Source organism: Malania oleifera, chromosome 8 (genome assembly GCF_029873635.1).
Source record: "Malania oleifera isolate guangnan ecotype guangnan chromosome 8, ASM2987363v1, whole genome shotgun sequence".
NCBI classification, from domain to species: Eukaryota; Viridiplantae; Streptophyta; class Magnoliopsida; order Santalales; family Ximeniaceae; genus Malania; species Malania oleifera.
Genome location: NC_080424.1, coordinates 51,736,848 through 51,760,568, shown reverse-complemented (window position 1 = coordinate 51,760,568; position 23,721 = coordinate 51,736,848). Strand labels below are relative to the sequence as shown.

Sequence of the window (23,721 nt, the reverse complement as noted above, 5' to 3'; positions counted from 1 at the left end):
GCAGTATATATCAAATATGTTTTGTAAAATAAGTCAACCCTCATTTATTATTCTTATATTGAAATTATACCTTTAATTCTTACATAATTATCCTAGAAAATCTTTCACTTCCATCAGTCCATTTTCACAAATACATATCTAATAAAACAACCCTAGGCTCAGAAATTACAATTTAAACAGTTGGCATTTTAAACCCATACAAAAACATATACACGTATATTCATAACATGTTTCATTTTCCAATTAATTCATAAAAATCTGGTTTAATATATATTCCCCCTTACTTGGTTTCTTGAACTACGTCAACAGGAATCCCCAAAAGATGTATGTGACGCTCACTCGGACCCTGGTTCAAAAACTCTAGTTTAATTAAATAAACCCCAATTAAACTACTATATCTACATTTTCTCAACTTATAAACCTTAAATAAACCTTTAAAAACCCAAAATTGAAAATCTTAATCCTTACCTCAACTTAGGAGCATTTCCCAAAAATCCCAGTTTAGAAAACTACTCTACTAAATGTGTAGAGAATCCTCCCTAGAGCACCGTAGCAGTCTTCGATCGTTGATTCGGGTTGAATCTAGAGCGAAAAGTTATAGAGAAAGGAGAGATATGTTTTAGAGAGAGAAAGGACAGAGGAAAATGTAATTTCTTCACCAAGAAGCTTCCCCAAACCCTTTTATACTCGACTTTGCCATATGGCCTCATCAACGAGTAGACAGGATTCGTCAACGAGTCATAGAAGACACTTCATCGATGAGGAGATTCATTCATCAATGAGTCTTAAAATATGAAATTTGCTCCTTCGGGATCTTCTCGTTGACGAGGAACTGAACTTCATCGACGATCTTTTTAAGAACACTCGTCGACGAGGACATGTAACTCGTTGATGAGGTTTGTTGTTCCCTTTCTTCCAAAATTTTCCCTTTTCCCCTTTATTCCTTATTTATCCATTCTATCTATCATTTTCCTAATTACTTAATCATTAAAATTTTTTCAGGTCGTTACACTAAAGTTATTCCAAAAATTTTGTATGATTTTAATCTTTTTAGAAAAAGGCTTTTGGTGAAATGTTCTAATCCCTAGGGTCTATCTATAGTTGATATGAGCATTCAAACATATCATGCAAATGCACGCATTATTATAGACCAGAGATATAAAAAATTAAATGCTATATAATTAAAAACAAAATGTTTTCTTCTTTTGCTCTTCACTCCATGGAATGCACTAGTTGAAGTAAGTTTTAAGTCTTCTGACTTCCATTTCCCTTTCGCCTTATGTGTGTTGAATAGTAAACTTGATCAAGCACTTAAAAATACACATATGAAACTGGTGCTTTTTTAGCATCACAACAAGTGATTCTATATGTATTATTTGGCAGGGGATGCTCACGAGCATAGCCCCGAGAGCTATTTTTCAATTTTGTACAAGATCCTAAAGTAATAAGGCTCCAAGATGAGTTCTGGATTAGATGATACTTAGTGTAAGATTAATTCCCTAAAGCTCAAACTTGTGCAATGGACAAAATATGCTTAACATTAGATTTTCATATTAAGCATGAATTAAACATTAAGAATCATTTACCAAGTAAAGAATAGTTATCCATTTGGAAGTGGATTTACTCTAGCATGCTTATGAGATTTTATTTGTAGAGTTAATGATTTATGTTTTTCATCTTATAAATATAAGGTTCTAGAAATTTTAGCCAGGTAAGCCCTAAACCTTTACTTTGAACATGTTGATTTTTTGAGTCCTATCTCGTTTTGATTATGACAAATACAAAGTATCTTACCTGTTCATTGAGTATCTGTTCAGGATTATCACTTTACATGTACGGATGGTAAGGATAAAATAGAAGCCATGAGGAGATGAAATTCAACATCACCTGGCGTATGGCATGGCAATACGAAGTACAAAAGGAAGGAAGACAAAATTTGTCAATTGTAATTGTATTATATTTTCTTTGGGTTTGTAATACTCATATGGTCTATAATAATTGCATCTCATGCATGGTAAGGATTGAATGCTCAAATAAATAAGACCATAGATTGGCAATTAGGTTCCACAATCCTTTAGTTAAAATGTCATAACTTGTTCACACAGGGTTGGAAAAGTTTAAAGGCAAAGTAGACCTAAAATTAATATCACAAAGGTCAACTGACATTGCGGTTTTTGGGCTTAGTTAAAAAGCCTCAGTCAACCAGCCCTTCATGTTGTATTACAGCTTAGTCGATCAACTTGGCTAGAAAGCCAATGTTTAACTTTGCTCTACCGATTGAACTATTTTGAACTAAACTTTCACGATCGACCAACCTTTAAAATGACTTTTTCTAGCTACCACAGCTAACCGAACTTTCAGTTCAAAAACTCCTTGGTCGACCGAACTTAACCACTTGAAAAATCAACCTACTGCTCAGCTGACCGAACCCACAAAGGGTTGGAAAATCGCCTTGGCTTGGCCGACCAGTACTTCCTACAGCAAACCGAACCCTAGTTTTTAATTCAAAATTCTATGAGTGGTTGGGCTACCAGCTCTATCCTTGGTCAACCGAATCTCTCGAGTTCTGAATTTTTTACTGCACTAATTCGGGGTTAAAATTTAAATAAACTTTTCTAAAATTTCCAATATGTCCCCAACGGTTATATTTTTTGGGAATTCTATATATATCCTTTCATTTGTTCAGATTGGCAAGATGATTAGCACTTGATTAGAAAAATTTTCTCTAAAATTTTCTTGATCTATTGTTGTTTATACATTTCAAAATCAAGTATATTTTGTCTCTCTCTTACATTATTCTTTGCAAAATCATTTTAAGGAGAGAGCTTTATTTGTTCATCCTCTTCATTTGCAAATCCATTGCAACTTGAAGAGTGATTGTGTCTTATTCTTGTGAGCTTTTCATTACATCTTTCTAAAGCTAATACTCTCTCCTTCATTTGATTTTAAAATATCTTTTGAGAGTTAGCTTTGAGTTCTTCCCATAATATTTTCATTGATAAATATCTGATTGGGGAAACTCTTCATTGCTTGTGAGTCTTTTGCATTTTCATTGCAAGACTCAAGAAGCTCATCTTGTGCTTATTGCTTAAAGTCTTTTGGTTGAGCTAATATCAAATATCTCCTATACTTCATCTTGCAAATATTTGTTGAGATATTATTGTGCTTATTTGAAAATATTTTTGGAAGTCTAATCATCATCATCTCCTATTCTTCATTATTGAAAAATACTTGTGGAGATATCATTTTGTTTGGGCTATAGATCTTTGAAATACACCTAGTGAACTTTTCATATCTAAATCAAAGATCTCTCTCTCTCTCTCTCTCTCTCTCTCTCTCTCTCTCTCTCTCTCTCTCTCTCTCTCTCTCTCTCTCTCTCTCTCTCACTCTCACACACACACACACACACAGATATATATATATATATATATATGTATACATTTATGAGATTTGTCACATAAACTACACAGTCTCACTTGTGCATAAATCTTCATCATTTGTGAGTGCATTGATTATATTGTGCTTATTGGTGTACTTATCTGCTTGTGAAGAAGCACTTGTATTGTACACAAAAAATATTTGATTATCTATTATATTCCCGACATGTGGTCGAAGGAGGGTTGCACTTGCCTAGAACGTGCATCGAATGGTTTAGACTCGGTTAAGAAAACCAAGTGCGCCTTTCTAAGGTACTAATGTAAAGGTTGGGGAGCCCTATAAATTTGACTTGGGGTACTCCTCACCCAGTAAGGAGATGAAATTGTAACCGGTGCCACTCCCCCATAAGTGGGCACATTTAATGGAATCCACTTGCTTGTTAGCTTGAGGTGGGTAAGTAGGCAGTATTGGCTGAACCCCGTTGTCACTCTCTTCCATATGCTCTTTAATTTCCGCACTTGAATGTTTATATCTTTGTTAATGTGAATGATTGGGAAGTACTGAGTTCTAATCCTTTAGTCATAACTTTCCCCTTTTATAACAAATTCTATAATTTAAGGAAGAATTGTTCCAAACAATTTTTGCAATTCCTTTTGGAATCCATTCTTCCTTTGGCCCTAAGGGGTTTGCTTTCTTGTCAACTCATTTTTATTTGAGTCTCAATGGGTTAGGACCCAATGGTTCTTTCACTCTCCATACTTGTTTGGGTTTCACACCTTCTCTTTTAAATAGACAATTGAATTTGATGTGCCCCTTCTTTTTACACAAAAAGCATGTGGTGTGAGCGTAGGCACCGGAGGAGATACTGGCATAGTATTTTGAGGCCTTTACAAAGAACCCCATGAAAAGGTCCTTTCTCTTCTTATTTTCAATGTCATTGTATCATATGCCCTCCTTGTCTAAGGTCATCTTTTATGAGCCTATGAGCTTATCAAAATTTTCTTTGCCTCTAGTAAATGAATAGATGATCTTAGTTTGGTCTTCTATTTTACTTTCAAGTCTAAGTATTTTTGATTCTTTGATATCTTTACAATTTGCTTGTAATATTACAAGCTCATTAGCCATTTTGTTAATTTTGCTTTTAAGTTCAAAAATATGCAAATCCTTCTCATTTTCAATAGAAACTTGGGATCTTAGATTTTCTAGCTCTTTCATCACCTTTTCATTCTTGTTTTCTAATATCTTGATTTTTAAGTCTTTTTCCTTTTCAACAAGAATCTTAGATTCTAATTCTTTCAATGATGTTTCATTCTTGTTTTTCAGAGAAGTATATCATTTATTTATTTTAACAAGAAACTTATGAGTCATAATATATTCCTTCTTAAGTTCCTAATAAGTTGGCATGCTTTCATCATCAGATTCATCACATGATTCACTAATAGATTTATCACAAGTTTTAATCACAAGAATCATTACATGAATCATTCAAAGAAGTAAAAGGATACGAATGTACCTCTTCGTTGGTTAAAGCAATAAAGCAACGATTTTCTCCTTCTTGACCATTTGAGCTCGAAGCATCTGGAGTGGTGGTTTCTTTTTCCTTGGTCGCTCCATATCCCTTATCGAGATCCTCCCAAACACCCTTAGCACTTTGACATGCCATGATTTTCTTAAAAATAATGGTATCTAAGGCACAATATAACAAGTTCATGGCACTATCATTGATTTGCATTAAGCCAATATCATGCTAATTCATTTCATTTTCAAGTTTGGGAAACTTGATATTTTGAATAAATCTCATTGGGATATAGTTCCCTTGATCGATCACTGTTGACTTTTTGAGTCTAATCCCTGTTTTGATGCTGACAAAGCATAAATATCTTATCTATGCACTGATCTTATAAACAAGATTAATTCTTTGTATGCACGGATGGTAAGGACACAAAGAAGCCATAAGGACTACAAAGATCATACTTCATGATGGCTTAACAGGAGGCAAAAAGAATGAATACATTTTTTGTGTTGTATTGTAATGCATTTAATTTTTGGGTCTGTAATTATTAATGTTTTGTAATAAAGCTCTGCATGCATGATTTGGATTTAATGTTCAAAAGGCCATAGACTGACCGTAGGGAACCAAACCTGACTTTGGTCGACTGAAGGTCGACCGACACTGGATTTTTGGGCTTAATTTAAAAGCCTAGGCTGTAGACTAACTCTTGGTCCCTAAGCACCTCATGACAAATCCACTATAACTCAAGAGTTATAAGTATATGAATAGGGGTGAAATTTAAGCAAAAATAGGATCTACCTTCAATTTTAAAAGGGCTTTGGCCGACCGCAGTGCGTTAAAAACGCCTCGGTCGACCGAATAGGTAAAAGTCAACATAGTTGACTGAAGCTCGGACGACCAAACTGAAATTGAACTAACTATTCCCGATCGACCGAATGTTTAAAAGGTACTTTTCCACTGTCCCGGGGCGACCGAACATTTAGTTCAAAATAGGCTCGGGCGACCGAATTGTGAAGTTCTACAGACTGAACCATTCACCAGTCAATCGAACCTCAAGCGTTTGAAAATTTTCCTTGATGTCAGCCAACCGAACTTACCCTCGAGCACTCGAACTTGAAAAAGTACTTTTCTCTGTGTGTTTGTTCTGCCAACTGGCCCTGAGGACCGAGCGATCGAAACTCTTAGGTTGCCACATTTTTATTACAATAATTGGGGTTAAAATTTGATTAAACATTTTTAAAATACCAAATATGTCCCCAATGACTATAATTTATGGAGTACTTGTAAATATTCATTCATTTGCTTTGATTAGGAATAGATTAGCAAAATAGATTAACAAAAGGTTCTCTCAAATTTTTATATTCCTATTTTCTCATACTCCATAATTTTTCAAGAAAATATTGTTCATACTTTCTCAAACTCTTATTTGCAAAAATCATCTTTGATAAGAGAGTGTTTTTTGCATTCTCTTCATTGGCATTATTGTTGCAACTTGAAGATTGAATATATTTGTGTGTACTTCATACATTATCTTAAAGCTTGTATACTCTCTCATTCATTATTGTTGAAATTATTTTTGGAGAGTTAGCTTGAGTTGATCCCAGATTATTTCATTGATAAATATTATCTTGGGATAACTCTTTTCAGCTTGAGGATCTTTGCATCTTTGTTGTAGGATTCAAAGGCTAGATTTTGTGCTTATTGCAAAATATTTTTGAGAAGCTAATCTTGACTATCTCCTAATTTTATTGTTGAAAATATTTTATGGAGATAACATTATTAGAAGTATAGATCTTTGAAATACCATTACTGTCTTACACCTATTTGATTCAAAGATCAATCTTAACATCATCTCTTTTATTGATTGACTAACCAAATCTCACTTGAGCATTAATTCTCTGTCATACATGAGTGCATTGTTTACTGTGCTGAATTGTGGTACATATTTGTTTAGTTCAGAAGCATTTGAATTGTACGCAAAGTTTTACATTCATTGTTGTATTCCAGGCGTGGCCTGAGGGGGTGTTGATCTAGCCCGAAAGGATCGGTTGTAATTTAGGTGTGACCTGGGGTGGGTCTTCTCAACCCCTTTAAGGAGATGTTATAAAGGTTGAGGTCAGCCCTGGTAATTTGACTTGGTATTGTATCCGGTGCCACTCCACCCATAGATAGTATTGGCCAAACACTGATATCATATTTTGTGTCGGCTCTCTATTTTATTTCCGCACCTTCAATTTCAGCACATGTATGTTTTATATTTGATTTATTATATGTGGTTAATTGTTTGAATATTTGATTGGGTTTATGATTATATAGAAAGACCCTAGGTTTTGTATTACTGATATATGGTTTTATCTAGGCAAAAGTTTTAAAATTCCAATTCACCCCCCTCCCCCTCTTGGGAATACTCCAATTCAAACAATCACTTTCCAAGTCCTCCAATCAACAGTTTTAATAAAAATCATCATTTTTTGTTTTCAAGCGGTGTCATTTACACCACAAAACATTGGAGGCCTTGTAAAAGAATGACCCTCACAAAATAGGGATACACCAACATGAGTCATTGCGATCTTTATACAAAAACGTTTAATCTTTTTGCAATGAGACTCTGGTACCAAATGTGAGTGGTGTAATCCTAATAGGGGGGTGAATTGGATTTTTAAAAACTTTGGCTAATTATTTTACCAATTCACAAAATAATATCCCTATCAAAATTAAAGGCATGTATGTAAAACAATCACAACAACAAATAAGCAATCAAAACAAAATAAATGTAAACACACACGTGCAAAAAATTTTAATGAGATAAGGGAGAGAGAATGACGCCGAGATTTTTACGAGGTTCGGCTATACCCGCCTACGTCCTCGTCTTAAGCAAACCACCTAAGGATTTCTACTATGCCACTTTTTTAACCGGGCAGAGCAACCACTTACACTCCTTATAGGCGAAGCCACCTCTCCAAGCAATATCCCCTCACTCGGTCCACTCCTTATAGGCAGAGCCACCTCTCCAAACGATATCCCCTCGCTTGGTCCACTCCTTATAGGCGGGGCCACCTCTCCAAGTGATATCCACTCACTTGGTACGGTTCACAACCCAAACCATAAACGCAATGATTTGAAAATAATTTTCATACAAGAAAATGCTTCTTAAATAAGCTGATTTGTACAATGAAAAATATATTTTTATGCACTCTCAAATAATTTAAATTTAAAACTCGATAGAGTATAAGGATTTCTCTCAAAAATATTTTGCAAAAAAAGTGAGAGCATGAAAATGATTTTTCTCAAATGACCTTTGAAATATCAAACAGTGAGAAGCTTTTCAAGCAAGTATATATGAGTGAATATATGCTCAAGTCTTTCTTGAATAACCCAAGCATTTTCTCCAAAAAGGATTTTCAAAAGAAAGAGTACGAAAAAATATAAACTTGATCTTCAAAATGGGTTTCAAATATGAGTAAGAATCAAAGAATATGCAAGTAGGTTTTCCAAAAGATTTTCTTCGCTTGTTCAAGTGTTTGGGAAAAGTATTTATAGGCAAATTGGAGATATAGCCGTTTTATGGCCGTTGGGATGTTAAAATATAATTTATTTTGAAAATTAGCCGTTTCCATGCCTTTCCTAAGAGGTTGCGAACATCTTTCAGTATTTCAGCCATAAATTTTTCTACAAAACTCCTAATTAGACATTATTGGTATCAACAGATAGCTAAGAGAAAATTTCACAACTTTCATGTTAACACCTTTTAAGATAAGAAGTGATTGATTAAAAAAATCGCTCATCATTGAGGCAGCGAAAACATGAAGGGAATTTTCTACTGCAGACACCTTTCAGTATTTTGGGCATTACTTTTTCTAGAAAACTTCAAATGGAACGTTCTTGATATTAAAATAAAGCTAAGTGGAAATCCCACAACTTTTGTGTTGAAACATTTTTAAGATGAGAATGGATTGATCTAGAAAAGTGTTCATTAATGCAATGGAAAAACATGAAGGGATTTTTGAAAAACTTGTCTTGAAGTTTTTTATTCCAAATGATTTTTACACTTGAAATAATTTTTACACATTTGTAAAATGATTTTCGATGAAATATAGAGTGCGTAAGGTCAATCTAAGATCATATGAGAGCTCCAATTCAAATTAGATGATATGCATGCACAATTGAATCCTAAAAATATTACAATTGAAAAATATAATGTCTTCAAGCTTTGCTTTTCGGATATCCAGGGAATGCGCCAAGATATGTGGTTGTTTTGGTACTTCATGGCTTCTATTTTGCATCATTCATTTGTGCCTTCTGAAACTTAAACATGTTCAAATAGTTAACGCATAAATGAGATGTTGTGATTTGTCATTATCAAAACAGGATAGGATTCAAAAAGTTAACACACATCTAATTGAAACAAAAATAATAAATTTTTGCCAATTAGATTCAAATTTAAAACTATACTTTTTTCAAAATATGCTCTCATTTGTATTGCACACTTAGTATTAGTTCGGAACTCACCTTATCAACATAAAGAGCAAATAATAATTGACCTATGGCAAAGTCTAAAAATGTGAAAATTATCAAATTTTCAGCCACATCATGTGTGGAAAACTAGTAGCTCTTGATTGAGGACATAATTGTAAAAAATATATATTATTTTTAAAAATTATTTTTAAATTCATTATGTGAATAAGGTTAAAAGGAAAAAAACATTCAGTCACATCATGTGTAGAAAGCTAGCAGCTCCTGATTGAGAGCATAATTGAATATATATATATATATATATATATATATATATATATATATATATAACTTTCGTTTAAATATTAACAAAAAGTATACATAAGAGAGTATGAGTGTCCATAAGTTCAAACTTGAAGGGAGAGGTTTGTGGGATTTTAAAAACTTCAAGTGAGGTTCTTGTCTTTTTGGCAAATCTCAAAAAAGTTAAATATCTTTTGCCCATTAAATTATTATGATATACATAATTCATTCATGCTATTTTAGGGAGTTTGCTTTTAAATTTGTATGGATGCGAATAAAATATAATACAAATTTATATTGAATTCAAGTATAGGCAAAGACAAATTTGATGTGTTTATTTATGCTTTTATACACAACTTAAATGTACTTTAATTTTTTGTTTTTAAAATATTTAACTTGAGCACTTCTAAAAGTTGATTATGTAGAGAGCTTCGCTATTAGGACTCAAAAAAATACAAGTGGCATTGTATTTTTTTCTCAAACAAGAAAATGACCAATTTGCTTTTCTATCTTTTTACATACAAAGAGGAAATCAGTCATTTACCACATTAAAAAATAAAACCCAAGTAGTAATAGTAAATTTTGGAGTATCAACATGTGTGAATACATGATTTTTTTTTTTTTTTCTCATTGTAGGATTTATTATCCTTTCTGTATATTCTTTCTTCTATAATCAAATTTCTTCTTATAAAATATTTTAAAACAAAATAACATATGGCACAATCCCTTATTAATTTAGTCCCAACATTTTCTAGAGTCCAAATGAAGGCTTGTTTAAAGTTTTCAGGCCATGTCATTCTGTGACATGTGTACCCTTTGTTGTTAAGTTTTTAAGAGACTAAAAACTGAGACCCACACAATTAGATCACTCTCTCTCTCTCTCTCTCTCTCTCTCTCTCTCTCTCTCTCTCTCTATAGAGCCCCGAGGGAAGGGGAAAGGGGTGAAAGGACAACTTGTCCTCTGGACAAGCATACGTTCAATGCATTTTACGGGTGAATTTTGCATGAGATCATTCCCTGAAGGAAAAACGAAATGCGTTCAGACTGAATCTCGCTCTCTTTCTCAGGTTAGGGGAAGGGGGGAGAGAGAGAGAGAAGGAGAAGATAGGCATACGTTGAATGCATTCTACAAGTGAATTTTGCATGAGAAAATGCTGAGAAAGAAATAACAAAATGCATTCGGAATGACCGCAAGAAACTCACTAATACTCATTCTTTCAACATGACCCCCGCCTATAAAACTTTGCTCCTCTGTAATGTTCAGGAAGGTGCAAAAACATTTCATTGTCACACCAAAAACAAGCAGTTGTTTGATGTAACAGGTAGTCTATCCGTTCGGCATTTGATTCAATAGAATCGAATGAAATGAATTAAAATTTGGTACGCACTTTTTCTATGTTCTTTCATTCAATTTTTTTTATTCAATTCCATGTCACAAACCGAATGTTTAAACCAGGCACATGCTGAAAATATACTGTTCAATTTCTATTTCTCATCATCTGTATTTTTGAGTGCGCAGAGCAGCAGAATGAGGGTGATCATTGCCACAAGAGCACATGAAATTGGTGTGGAGGTGGGCGTCCAAGAGCCCGTCCTGGAAATCAAATGCAAAATAGAACGCCTCCTGGGTATCCCAGTGGCTTCCCAAACACTGGCAGTTTTTGGGTGGGAATTAGTTGATGGACTCGACATGGACGATTACCCAATTGTTACCGAAGGCACCCGAATCGATCTCAGAATCCTACATTTGGAGCCTCCTCCAGTGCATTCCAACAAAATTCAAGTAATTGTCAAGTTCTCCACAAAAAAGATCAGTGTAGAGGTGGACTCAACCGACACTGTTCGAAGCTTAAAAGAGAAAATCCATGTAATCAACAGCACCCCAATCAAAAGAATGATGCTCTATTTTTCTGGGATTGAGATGTCCGAAGACTTCCGCAACCTAATTGAATATGGAATATCTCAGTTTTCAGAGATTGTTGTGTTCCTCAAGACAATGAGTCATCTTAGTGATAACCCGCCGAGGCGAAGGCTCGATCTGGTCGTGCAGACTTCTTCCTCTTTGCTGAATGCAGCAACAATTCCTCTGGAGATGGAGGACTGCAGCACCATTTGTGAGTTGAGGCAGCTACTGCTGAGCAACAAAATTCTCCCACTGGATGATTACCTCTTCATTCACAAACAAAGGATAATGCGCGACAAGTGCAGCCTCCATTGGCATGGCGTTGAAAATGGGGACCGTCTCTATGTATTTAAAGGGACAGTCAGCCAAGGTGAATACTGAGATGCTCAGGTAAATCTGGTAGGGTCCATCTATGAAAATTATTGAAATGCCACGGATGATGAAAATAAAAAAGGGAGAAACATTGCAACTCCAATATCTGTCGATGTTTTGGATTCCACGTATGCCTATAATTTTCTAAATAATGCAATAAGGGTACTGTAAACCTGTCACCCAGGTGCAAACTGCAGTAAATAAAAGCAACTCTGTACTCACAACAAATACTACACATTCCAAATCATATAAAATTCTAAAGGTTCAAAGTATTGAAGCTTCATGCCATGGTTTGATGCCCCATTTTCAGACTACACACATTTGATCATCACATAACAAATGACATTCGAAGCCCACCTCCTCCCGGAGAAGAACATGCCTCCTCAGCTTTTAGCACCTATGCCTCATCCAACTGGTCCTGCATTTAGGCCAACATAGCTGAAGTTAGATCTTGGATCACTCGGGTTCTGTGTAATCCATGGTGATTATTAAACAAGAAGAACCTGCCTAAATATGCTACTGCAGAGAGAGAGAGAGAGAGAGAGAGAGAGAGAGGAGTAACAACCTGCACATCTGAAGTCCAAAGTGTGAGATTGTCCCTTAGGAGTTGCATGATAAGAGTGCTGTCCTTGTATGATTCTTCACCCAGTGTGTCCAGCTCAGCAATGGCTTCCTCAAATGCCTGTAAGGATAATATTTAGATTTAGAAGCCAATCAATAGAAATGCAGCGTGGATTATAGAAAATCAGACTAATGTTCCACCGGATTATAGTACTACAAGAAAGCAGAAATCAGACTCAGACAACAGTCAAAAGATTCACAGTTGTTAAATGAGAAGATCATCAATGTAAAAGAGAGATATGGGTGCTGAACCAACAGAACCATGATAGGTACTATGAATATGAAGGAATTCACACAACATAACAAAGTTGATATTGTGAGGAACTGGCGTATTCTCCACAAATAAGGCAAAAGATGTATGTTGACTCAGCTGTATGCAAGAACAAATAAAAAAAGTGCACCCAACTCTGGATGCAGGACCCATTTGGTTAAGTTTTCAGATACAGTTTTCTGTATCCAAGAACAAGGAATACAAAAAAGCACCAACGAAAAAAAAAAAGTGTTTTAACATTTTTACAGAACTGTTTCCCGTTCTCCACAAATAAGGGAAAAGATGTATGTTGACTCAGCTGTATGCAAGAACAAAAAAAAAAAAAAAAAACGCACCCAACTCTGGATGCAGGACCCATTTGGTTAAGTTTTCAGATACAGTTTTCTGTATCCAAGGAATAAGGAATACAAAAAATACGCAAAAAAAAAAAGTGTTTTGACATTTTTACGTAACTGTTTCCCATATACAATCCTGAGAATGCCCTATTTTAGGATTCTATAGAATGATGTTTTCCATAAATCCTTATACAATCTAAAACTCTCAACCATAGTTTTAGAAATCAGCAAGAGTTGTTATGTGGTTTCCAAGACCATCACAGGGTGGCATCTTAGAGGTCCTCCGAATCACGACCGTAACCATTATGGACCACATGTCATTACGGGCCATTACACTGTCACTGGCTGTGGATGACTAAAATAGGTTTTTGAGTCCTGTTTGGTCCTCTTTTTTTTTTTTGCATTTTTTCCCTCTTTTTCCCTTTGTTGAAGCTTAGAAACTCAATTTTTAAATTGGTTTATTTTAGTAATTTTTATTATAAAAAATTCATTTTTGCTACTGCCACAACTGTGTTTCCGTTATCCTCACCACCACCATGCACTGCAACCCATCACCACTGAACATAATCAGCTGCCACCACTACCAATCACCACCACCTCTGACCAGCACCCACACCACTAACCAACTCTCACCCCATCCACTGCCACTTACCATTAGCAGCTGTCATCCAGGAACCCGTCACCACTGACCACCATCAGTTGCTGCCACCATCACCATGCTCACCCGCTATTACCCACCAATGTTGAATGCCAGTCATCCGGGGGGCAAAAAAAAAAAGGAAAAAAGAAAAACCATTCCCAAATTATCCAAACACATTCTCCATTTTCATCTTTGGAAAACTAAACTTCGACTTAATTATCCAAATACATTTTTGAATACAAAATATGCATAATACAACTGATTTTTTTCATTTCCGAAAACAAGAATTTGGGTACAAGTTTCTGGATCCTTAAACTGACAAACCCTTATATTGCTATAGCTTTAGAAATGAGTATTTTTATTTTAGTTGATAAAATTCTGGTTATTTTTTAGAAGTTCAGCTAATTTTGTGTTGTTTTGTGTATTCTAAGTATTTGGGGTTATTTTGCAATTAGTTGCTTTAGTTCTAACGTTGGGCACATAATAACTTTTCTTGTGTGTTGTATTAGACAGCTATCATATTTGAATTTAGATTTCCAGACTGGTTCTCTCTCTCTCTCTCTCTCTCTCTCTCTCTCTCTCTCTCTCATCCTGTCCCTCTCTTCTCCATCATCCTCCTTCCTGCTCTCTTCTCTTACCTGTTCTCCTCTTTCTCTGTCTCTCTCCCTGATCTGTCTCTAACTCTCTGCTCAGCCCTGCAACAATTCTCTCTCTCCTCCTTTGTTCTTTCTTCTCTTCTTCCCTCTGTTTCTCTCCCTTAATTCTCTCTCTATTTCTCTTACTATTCTATATCACAGTCTCTCTTACTGTTCTACATTACATAGTCTATCTCATTAGCCTAACACAGTATCATATCTTATGGACAGCAACCATCCTCCTCCAGAGTAAGAAGCAAACCAAAATCGAGAATGGAAATAGAATGAAGCGAACACATCTTAATTTGCATAGATAAACTAGGAGAACTAGCCAATCAAGTCACAAAGACAAAACTAGAAAAACTAGCTGACTGAGCTACAAAGACAAAAATAGGAAAACTAGCTGACTGAGCCACAGAACTGAACATGAAAGAATGGAGAAGCTTAACTTCAAAGTACGTCAGCACAGCATGACCTAGTTTGATCCATCTATAAATTCACGCTCATACATGCATTAATGGCCAATGGGTACTTGAGATGAAACAGAAGAATAATATTTATTACAGCCAAAGTCAAATCTTAATGTTTACAAAATCTAAAGGAAGCATCAACCAGTAATCAAAACCACGCTTCATATTCAACAATATATATTCATGCATAACAATCACTAACAGACCCATAATAGAGAGAGAGAGATCCAGAAGATGGCTTGGGGTAGGGTTAAAAACAGATCTTCAATGATTGATTTCTAACATTTGCTATGATTTGTTTAGAGAAAAAAAAAATAGAATTGAAAAATTTGAGGTGTTAATATAAAATTAGACCCTGAGCATTAAGTCAATAGACAATTACCTTATAGAGAAACAAGTACAACTTTAAAAAATTCTATACAAATTTCTTATGAAACAAGATAGGAACCTACCAGGAAATTATGATCACAAAAGAACTCAATCGGTCCTTCAACCTGGTTGTAGGCCACATTAAATGAAATTTCTAGCCTAATTTCCCTCCTCACAAAGCCTCACAGAGATGGAAAATACTAAGGCAACCAATTTTCAATGCCAATTGATGTGACAACATCTAAGCTGATTCCCTTCTAACTAAGCCTAATAGAGATGGAAATTGCTAAAGCAACCAACTTTTGGAGGCCAATTGACATCACAACATCCGTATCATATTTTTTCTTGAAGTGTACTTGACAAAAGTGATTACTTTATCACTGGATTCACCTCAGTTTTAGCTATGATATTGATACATAATACATTTTTATCCTTGAAAAATGCATTAACACCCCCTCCATGATGTTTAGTGGGGTTACAAAGTTGGGTGGCCAAGCAAGCAAGCATCATAGGCAGATTATCCAGAAGTCAAACCCATTTCAGTTTCTGTCTACATCAGAGATAGACACTTAAAAAATAAGCCACGCAAACGCCTGTTCAAATCATATGAATTTACACGCAGAAATGATGAGAAGAAAAAGAAACCAAAGTTTGTTTCTTATATTCCGTGCCTCGTTCAACTGAGCATAATTCAACTTTGTAGTGCTTGGAAGTGGTCAAACTTACTTTTCACTTGGGAGCAATAACATGGACTATTGTCACAGAATTCAAAATTCAACTTCCTGGCTTTTCCTCAGATTTCCTCCAAACATGGGGAAAAAAAATAATCAAATTTACAAAATTGTATACGATCCAAGGCGATAAAGAATACCTGTTTGGCCATGCTACAAGCTTTATCAGATGAATTAAGAATCTCGTAGTAAAATACAGAGAAATTAAGCGCCAACCCCAGTCTTATTGGATGCGTAGGTGCAAGATCAGCAAGCGCAATATCCTTCAGAACAAGAAAAAAAAACAGCAACGACATCAAAACCAAAACCCTAACCCTAATTCCCTTGTCCCCAACTTAAAGACACTCAAAACCCTAAGACAGAAAATTAAATTAAAATCAAAGCGGTAATAAGCACCTGAGCAGCCTTGTAAGCGAGCATCGTATCCTCCGCAGCCTCCTTACGCTGATCCCCGACCTTGAACTCCGCAAGATACCGATGATAATCCCCCTTCATCTTCAGATAGAACACTTTGGACTCGCTTGTAGAGGCGGAGGGTATCAGATGCGAATCCAAGAGCTTGAGGATGCCGGCGCAGACATTGGAGAGCTCGGACTCGACCTTGGATCTGTAGTCCTTGACTAGAACAACGTGATCTTCGTTCTTGCGGCCTTCCTCCTTCTGCTCGATGGAGGAGACTATGCGCCAAGCGGCGCGGAGAGAACCGATGACGTTCTTGTAAGCCACTGAGAGGAGATTGCGCTCCTCTACAGTGAGCTCGGAGACGGAAGAGGATCCCACCACCAGCTTCTCCATGAACTGCACCATCTCCTCGTAGCGCTCGGCTTGCTCCGCGAGCTTCGCCAAGTACACATACTGTTCTCTGCTCAGGTTTTCTGGAATCGCAGACGCCATTGGAGAGGGCGGGAGCGAGGGAGGAAGGTAGGGAGGGGTAGATAGAGACAGGGAGAGAGAGTTGTTTGGTGCTTTCTGATTAGACCGGCGAAGATGGTGCTTTCTATTGTTGTATGTGGGAGGCGAGACGACGACAAATTTCAGAGGTTCTGTTTGGGCGACCCACAACTGCACAGTTTCCCTCTCTCATTTGCATTTGGATTCCATTTATTTGAATTTTCCCCATGAAATGATTAAATTTTAATTAAAATTTGAAATTACTTCTTAACTTCTATTTTTAAATTTAACTTACTTACATATATTTTATCATACTAATAAATTTGTTTGTTCAAAAGAATGAATTTTTTATCCTTTACAATTTTATATTATTAAAATTTGTAAATATGTATAATATGATTAACTAAAGTTATATGAAGGTAGTTTGAATTAATTTTATATATTTTTAAAATAATTTGATAATAATTTATTTTAATTATTTCACAAGTGAAATGAATGGACCGATGCTCAAAACTTAATTATAAAAATAAAATAAATCGTACTTGATTTTGGTTTACAAGTGATATCACGTTGATTGATGATAGTAGGAGCGGGGTGAAATTTAAGTTAGAACTTTGAAGTTGCATTGGAGTCTAACGAATTAAAATAAGTAGGAATAAAATATAAAATAATGAAATGTAATTTCAGTAATGTCAAGAATAGTAGTCGAGGGAAGATCAGACTTGATAATGAAGAGATTAATAGTACTAATAGATTTTGATATCTCGGATTTATTATACAAGTGGAAGGGAAAATTGAAGACAACATGGTAAACACCCCATTTTGCCTGGGACTCTAAATAACATAATTTGGATTTTTTTTTCACTTGTTTTAATTTTAGTATCCTCTTGGGTCCTTTCCTAGGTATAATATTTTTCAATTCAAATTCAAGCATTGTTTTGTAAATATTCATTTGTGTAATTTCAAAAGATAATGAATAAAAATATACATAATGATTCAATATAGATAAGGAAAAAAAATTAAAAATAATAAAAATTTGATGGACCAGCTCCTTCATGCTTCACATGCACAAACCATCATAAGAAGATATTCCAGTTAGAAATGGATGGTAATTACAAATTAAAATTGAAAAAAATCAATCAATTTTTTATTAATTTGATTAATCAATCAAATTATATTGATCAATCAAAGTTAATATATTGTTTTCTCCAAGGCCTATAAATAGTGATCTTCAAAAAATGGTGAGAAGAGGGAAAAAAATGGAGGAAAAATTTGAGAAAGAAAGGAGTGAGATAGGAAAGACTATGAGACTAAGATTGCAAAGTTTGAAAGGAAAGAAATTAGCGAAAGGATTGTATAATTGAGAATGAAAGAAGTAAAAGTTAATTAATTAGGAATAGTCGAGAAGCAATAAAGGAAAAGGAGCAGTTCAAAATTGTTGAAAAGAATTAAGAGGACATGACATCAGAAATAGTATGGAGTAAAGAATTGAAAAGGTAAGCATCCTATACTTTGTCTCATTTTGATTCATGAATTGTTTTGAAAAGTTCAATTAAAAGGGTATGGTAAATTTTGGAATTGGATAAGTTTGCAAAATCTTGAGATGTCATTGATTATTTAGAGGATTTAATTCACTTAAAATTAAAATATCCAAATAAAATTCTCTCAAACTCCCCAAATAGTGTTTTTTTTTTTTTTATCAATTAAAACTCAAAAATTAGTCAAAGAGGAAAAAGAAACAAAATAGAAAAAGAAAATAAAAAGAAAAAATAATATATATTAATTTTTTTTAAAAAAGTTAGGGGAGCACATATCAGCTCTTAAAATTTTCCAAAAAATAAAATAAAATAAAGAAAATACTGCTTGCTGCTGTGTGTCGCCACGGATGGCTGATATGTAGTAGCCTTCTCCATGTTCCTACTTTCTCTTAAATCATATCAATGCAATTTAACCTTAGTCAACTTAAAATGACTCGTTGACCCAATTAAAACCAGCTAAATCGATCAAAGTCAAAAATTAGGGCAAAAACTTGGATTTTTTATTGACCTCGGTCGACCGACCTATTCACGTTTTCAACACCTTAGCCGAACAACCATGCCCTGAGGGCAATATTGTTATTTTGGTCAAGCTCGGTTGACCGACCCCAAAATGAACTAAAATGCCCAGCCGACTGACCTATCCTATTTGGCCTATTCTTCAATGCTCAATCAATCGGCCAACTAAGCACAAAAGGCCCTCAGCCGACCGATCAGCAGACTGAACTTTAGCCTCAATCGACCGAACTTACGAAGGTTCAGAAATCATCTTTGGTTCGGCCGAACAACACCTTTCACAGCTGACTAAACCCTTTACAAAATTCAAATTTTTAACTGAGGTCAGCCAACCAGCGTTGGTGCCAGTCAACTGAACCTTTCAGGTTCAATAGATTTTCAACGCTAAAATAGGGTTAATTTTTAACTAAACAAATTAAAAATTTCCACTATGTCCCTAACGGTTAAAATTTTTGAGAATTCTATAAATACCCCATTTCAAAACATAATTAGCATGCTAATTAGCTTAGAAATTCTCTACAAAAATTTTGAAAGAAGGGTATGTGGATTTAATATTTGAAATAAGGGTAAAGTGGTAATTTTGGCAAACTTTGTCGACGAAGCCAGAGTTCATCGACGAAGTCCCTTCTGTTCTTGGCGACCAAATTCAGTGTCTCGTCGACGAGGAGATCCCAAGGGATTTTGGAAAAGTCAACGAAGGTAATGGCGGACTCATCGACGAATTTACCTGAGTCAAAGGGCTATAAATATCCAAAAAGGGTTGCTTCAAGGCTAAGTTAGCTTAATATCTTTGCTCTCTCTCTCTCTAGAACTCGAAGCTCTCTCTCTCTCTCTCTCTCTCTCTCTCTCTCTCTCTCTCTCTCTCTTGATTTCTTCGCCATTCGTCGCTAAATTCATAAATCTAACATTACTGCGAGGATCAGGGAAGGATTCTCTATGTTTCTAGCGAATCGGAATCTCGTTTCGAGCAATTTCGTGGTTCGGGATAAAATTAAGGTAAGGCTCGGTTTTCTTTTCTGATTCAAAATATGTGTAGTAGTATGAACTGTTAGCAGGTATGGTATTGTGGTTTGTAGGTTTTGGAGTCTCAGTTTGTAGTTTTGGGGACCGTAGAGTTCGTAGTTGGAATTTGGGTTAAGGTAAGGGGATTCATTTTATATCAGTTATTTTTGAAATCAGGAATAGTAAGCTTGTAGGCTACGATCGTATGTATGTTTTGGTAACTTATTTAGGGAAATCTATCGGGTAAAATACGGGATTTTCGGGTTACAGTTTTTTGAAAAATTTGGGGATTTTGGGTATCATCTCTACTTTGTTTGGAAAACTGTTGGTTTTTTTTAAACTATATTATTAAGATGAAAGTTATCCATATTTATATAAACCGTATACTTAAATTGGAAAATGATATGATTTGCCATAAACCAAATAAGTGTGGTATGTATGGTTGTATGTAATTGTTCCAGGTATTTTGTAAAACAGCTATGTAGCGGCTAATTACCATACGCTGATATGAATAGGACTGTGAGTTCCAAAATGATTCCAGGTTTTGTGAAATCGGCTAGTGGCGGCTAATTATCATACGCCGAAACAGCTATGTGGGGGCTAATTAACGTACGCTGCGCCATGTACCGGTGTGAAAACTGTGGGTAAGAGTGTCCGGCTCTATATTCGAGGATGTGAAATATCACTACGTATCCTGGCTGGTCACCGAGGGGTCTGACCTACACTGTATTGGCAATGTAATCACTGTGAGGTTTCATGGAGTAGTTGCGTATTGGCAATGTAATCATTGTGAAGCTTCAGGTTCATGGAGTAGTTGCGTACTAGTGTGAGCTACATCGTATTGACAATGTAATCGCTGTGAAGCTTCGGGTTTCATAGCATAATTGTGTATTAGTGTGACGACACTGACCATATGTTTTGGGTATTGTATGTACTGGAATTAATTTGTGAAAATATTGGAACTGTATGGAAATGTTTTTGAATTGTATCGTATTGTATAGTGTTATGTTTTGCATAAAATAACACTGGTATGCCACACACTAATATAGCCTACTTTCTTCCTTACTAAGAGGTGTCTCACCCCAAATATACGTACAATGTTTTCAGGTCCATTAGGTAGTCGTAGTTAGCATCCTAGCAATCGGAAGCGGGGGTGTCATTAGCTGTTGTTAGTACCTAATTAGGTACGAGATTTTGTTACCGAGTTGTCGTGATGGTTTTTGTAGACACCCGGAGTATGTATGGTATTTATGGGATTGTATACCTTAGTATTGTATGGGTTTGTGTATCCTAGCTTTGTACAGACTCTGGTATGGTATGTCATATAGATAGATGAAGCATTTTCCGCTGCATAACCAACGAGTATGGATGTATATGTGTATATGTATAGGGCATCCATGTACCCCACAGAGTCGAATCCTCTTATTGTATAGTATCATATATATTTGAATTGATACAGAGACATGTTAAGTTACTATAATCACTCCTAGGACCCATCTGCGGGTTCGGGGAGTGACAGCTTGGTATCAGAGCTAACCAGGTTGTTAGGTCTTGTAGACTTGGTTAGGCTTAGATGTGAGTACATACCTGAGTATAGGATATTGGATGTGGGTAATATTGGTTGAAGGTTGTTCTATTGCCAGACCGGGATTTGTCGGCGATATTCCGCATTTTTCCTGGGATGACGATTCCAGTAAAGGCAAGGCAAACCATTTATGGATTTGTGTCAGTGTGATAGGATAGGCTTAGACCTGTGAGAGTAATAGTTGACATGATTAGTTCTATGATTGTGTTTACTGTGTACGATATAGGAATTCTAACCAATTCTTATTCTATTTTCAGAATGGAGCCCAAGGATAATAAATTGGAGAGTGGCTTCGAGCAAACAGCAAACAATGAGTCTCCTTCTGTGTCTCGTGGCTTGGCGAGACAGGTGATTCGAGAGATTAGGAGGAGTGTTAGGAGACGCGAGAGCTCTCCTAGTGATGCAGGGTGTACCATCGAGAGGTTCACGCGCATGTACCCTCTGACATTCATAGGAGGACCTAATTCGATAGTGGCAGAGGACTAGGTCAAGAAGACCGAGAGGATTTTGGAAGTCCTCCACTGCACTGAGAAGTAGAAGGTCTTGTACACTACCTTCTTACTGACTAGAGAAGCAGGGCGTCGGTGGACTGCGGTGAGTCGTAGAGATCTGGTCCATCTGGTATGACGTGGGGCCGCTTTAAGGAGGTATTTTTCGATAAATACTTCCCAGTCTCCACTCGAGATGCAAAGGCCAATGAATTTTCAGGCCTGACGCAGGGAACTCTGACAGTGCAGAGGTATGCCGCCAGATTTATTGAGTTATCTTGGTTTGCACCATACTTGGTTCTGAATGAGCATGAGAAGGCTTGGAGGTTTAAGAGGGGTCTGAGGAAAGACATCCGCAGTCTTGTGGGGATGCTGTAGATCTGTGAGTTCTCTATCTTGGTGGATAAAGCCATCATAGTTGAGATGGACCTTCGGGGAGATGAGGTAGTGCAGGATGAGGGGAAAAGGTTGGTATCTTCTGGTCCTCAAAGTGGTCCTCGATAGGGACAATGGAAGAAGAAGAAGAACTACAGTTCAGGTTATTGGCAGTTTATCGAGCGGTCGAATTATGAGGGGGGATCCATCCTCCGCCCTGTGCGCCAAGTGCCGTAAAAGGCACGATGGGGAGTGTCAGTCGTTCTGGGGTAACTACTACAATTGTGGCAAGCCGGACCACATGTCACGGAGCTGTCAGGCACCAAGGAAAGATATGCTTGCACAAAGCTAGAACCATGGGACTAATCAAATGTCTCGGGGGAACTATTAGGCAACCACGGCTCCAGCGAGGGTATATTCACTAACTCTAGCAGATGCGGAAAAAGCTGGGAATATGGTGACAGGTACCATGTTATTGCTTTCGAATAGAGCTATTTTTTATTTGATTTGGGGGCAACCCATTCGTTCATATCTACTAGTTTTGTGAAGTTGTGTGGGGCTAAAACCAGTGTGATGAATGAGATGTTGTCCATGACTACATCGACTAGGAGTGTAACGATCTATAGGATGTTAGCGAACTGCCCAATGGAAATCCAAGGGAGACTACTACCAGCGAACCTTGTAGTATACGACATGTATGGTTTTGACGTCATATTAGGGATGGATTGGCTATTCTCTAGTTTTGCAGTGATTGATTGTCGTAGGAAGGTAGTGGTGTTCAAACGTCCTAGGGAGCTGGAGTACGAGTTCGTAGGATCATGTGTGCATTTGATGCCACAGGTTCTATCAACGTTACAGGCGAGGAAGCTACTCTTGGACAGGTCTCAGGGGTACCTAGCTTGTGTGAAGGAACCGTCGCTGGATGAGTTGAGACTCGAAGATATTCGGGTAGTCAACGAGTTTTCGGATGTGTTTCCTAATGATTTACCTGGTTTACCTTTGGATCATGAGGTGGAGTTTGCGATAGAGTTGTTGCCTCGCAAGGCACTGATCTCTAAAGCTCCGTATCGAATGGCTCTAGTAGAACTTTGAGAGTTAAAGGAGTAGTTGCAGGAATTACTAGACTAGGATTTTATTCGAATGAGTGTTTCGCTCTGGGGAGCTCCAATTTTGTTTGTGAAGAAGAAGGATGAGTCGATGCGCATGTCCATTGATTACCATGATATCAACAAAGTGACGGGGAAGAATCGTTACCTTTGCCTCGTATAGATGATCTCTTTGACCAACTGCAGGGAACGCAGGTCTTTTCAAAGATCAACCTACGGTCAGGGTATCA

General features: G+C 36.4%; 2 protein-coding genes across 3 annotated transcripts; one reads left to right on the top strand and one right to left on the bottom strand.

Moving 5' to 3' along the window:
• Nucleotides 1–11,075: 11,075 nt before the first annotated feature.
• On the top strand, nt 11,076–12,345 carry LOC131162018 (uncharacterized). The gene has a single exon (XM_058118115.1). The coding sequence runs from the start codon at nt 11,076–11,078 to the stop codon at nt 11,928–11,930; it is 855 nt and encodes a 284-aa protein (XP_057974098.1). The 3' UTR covers nt 11,931–12,345.
• On the bottom strand, nt 12,013–17,070 carry LOC131162017 (14-3-3 protein 1). 2 transcript variants are annotated; one of them, XM_058118114.1, is made up of 4 exons: nt 16,390–17,070; nt 16,134–16,256; nt 12,487–12,603; nt 12,013–12,339 (listed from the first exon to the last, which is right to left on the bottom strand). In XM_058118114.1, the coding sequence occupies exons 1-4, from the start codon at nt 16,885–16,887 to the stop codon at nt 12,319–12,321; spliced, it is 759 nt and encodes a 252-aa protein (XP_057974097.1). In that variant the 5' UTR covers nt 16,888–17,070; the 3' UTR covers nt 12,013–12,318. The 2 variants fall into 2 exon arrangements, with proteins under 2 accessions (XP_057974097.1, XP_057974096.1); XM_058118113.1 differs by having other exon boundaries at nt 12,013–12,603; nt 16,390–17,064.
• Nucleotides 17,071–23,721: the final 6,651 nt, after the last annotated feature.

Coding starts and splice junctions, on each gene's coding strand:
- LOC131162017 (XM_058118113.1), bottom strand. CDS start 16,887: ATGGCGTCTGCGATTCCAGAAAACCTGAGCAGAGAACAGTATGTGTAC. Junction 16,257..16,389: donor TCGCTTACAAGGCTGCTCAG/GTGCTTATTACC, acceptor CTTGTTCTGAAG/GATATTGCGCTTGCTGATCT. Junction 12,604..16,133: donor CTTGTAGCATGGCCAAACAG/GTATTCTTTATC, acceptor TTATCCTTACAG/GCATTTGAGGAAGCCATTGC.
- LOC131162018 (XM_058118115.1), top strand. CDS start 11,076: ATGTCACAAACCGAATGTTTAAACCAGGCACATGCTGAAAATATACTG.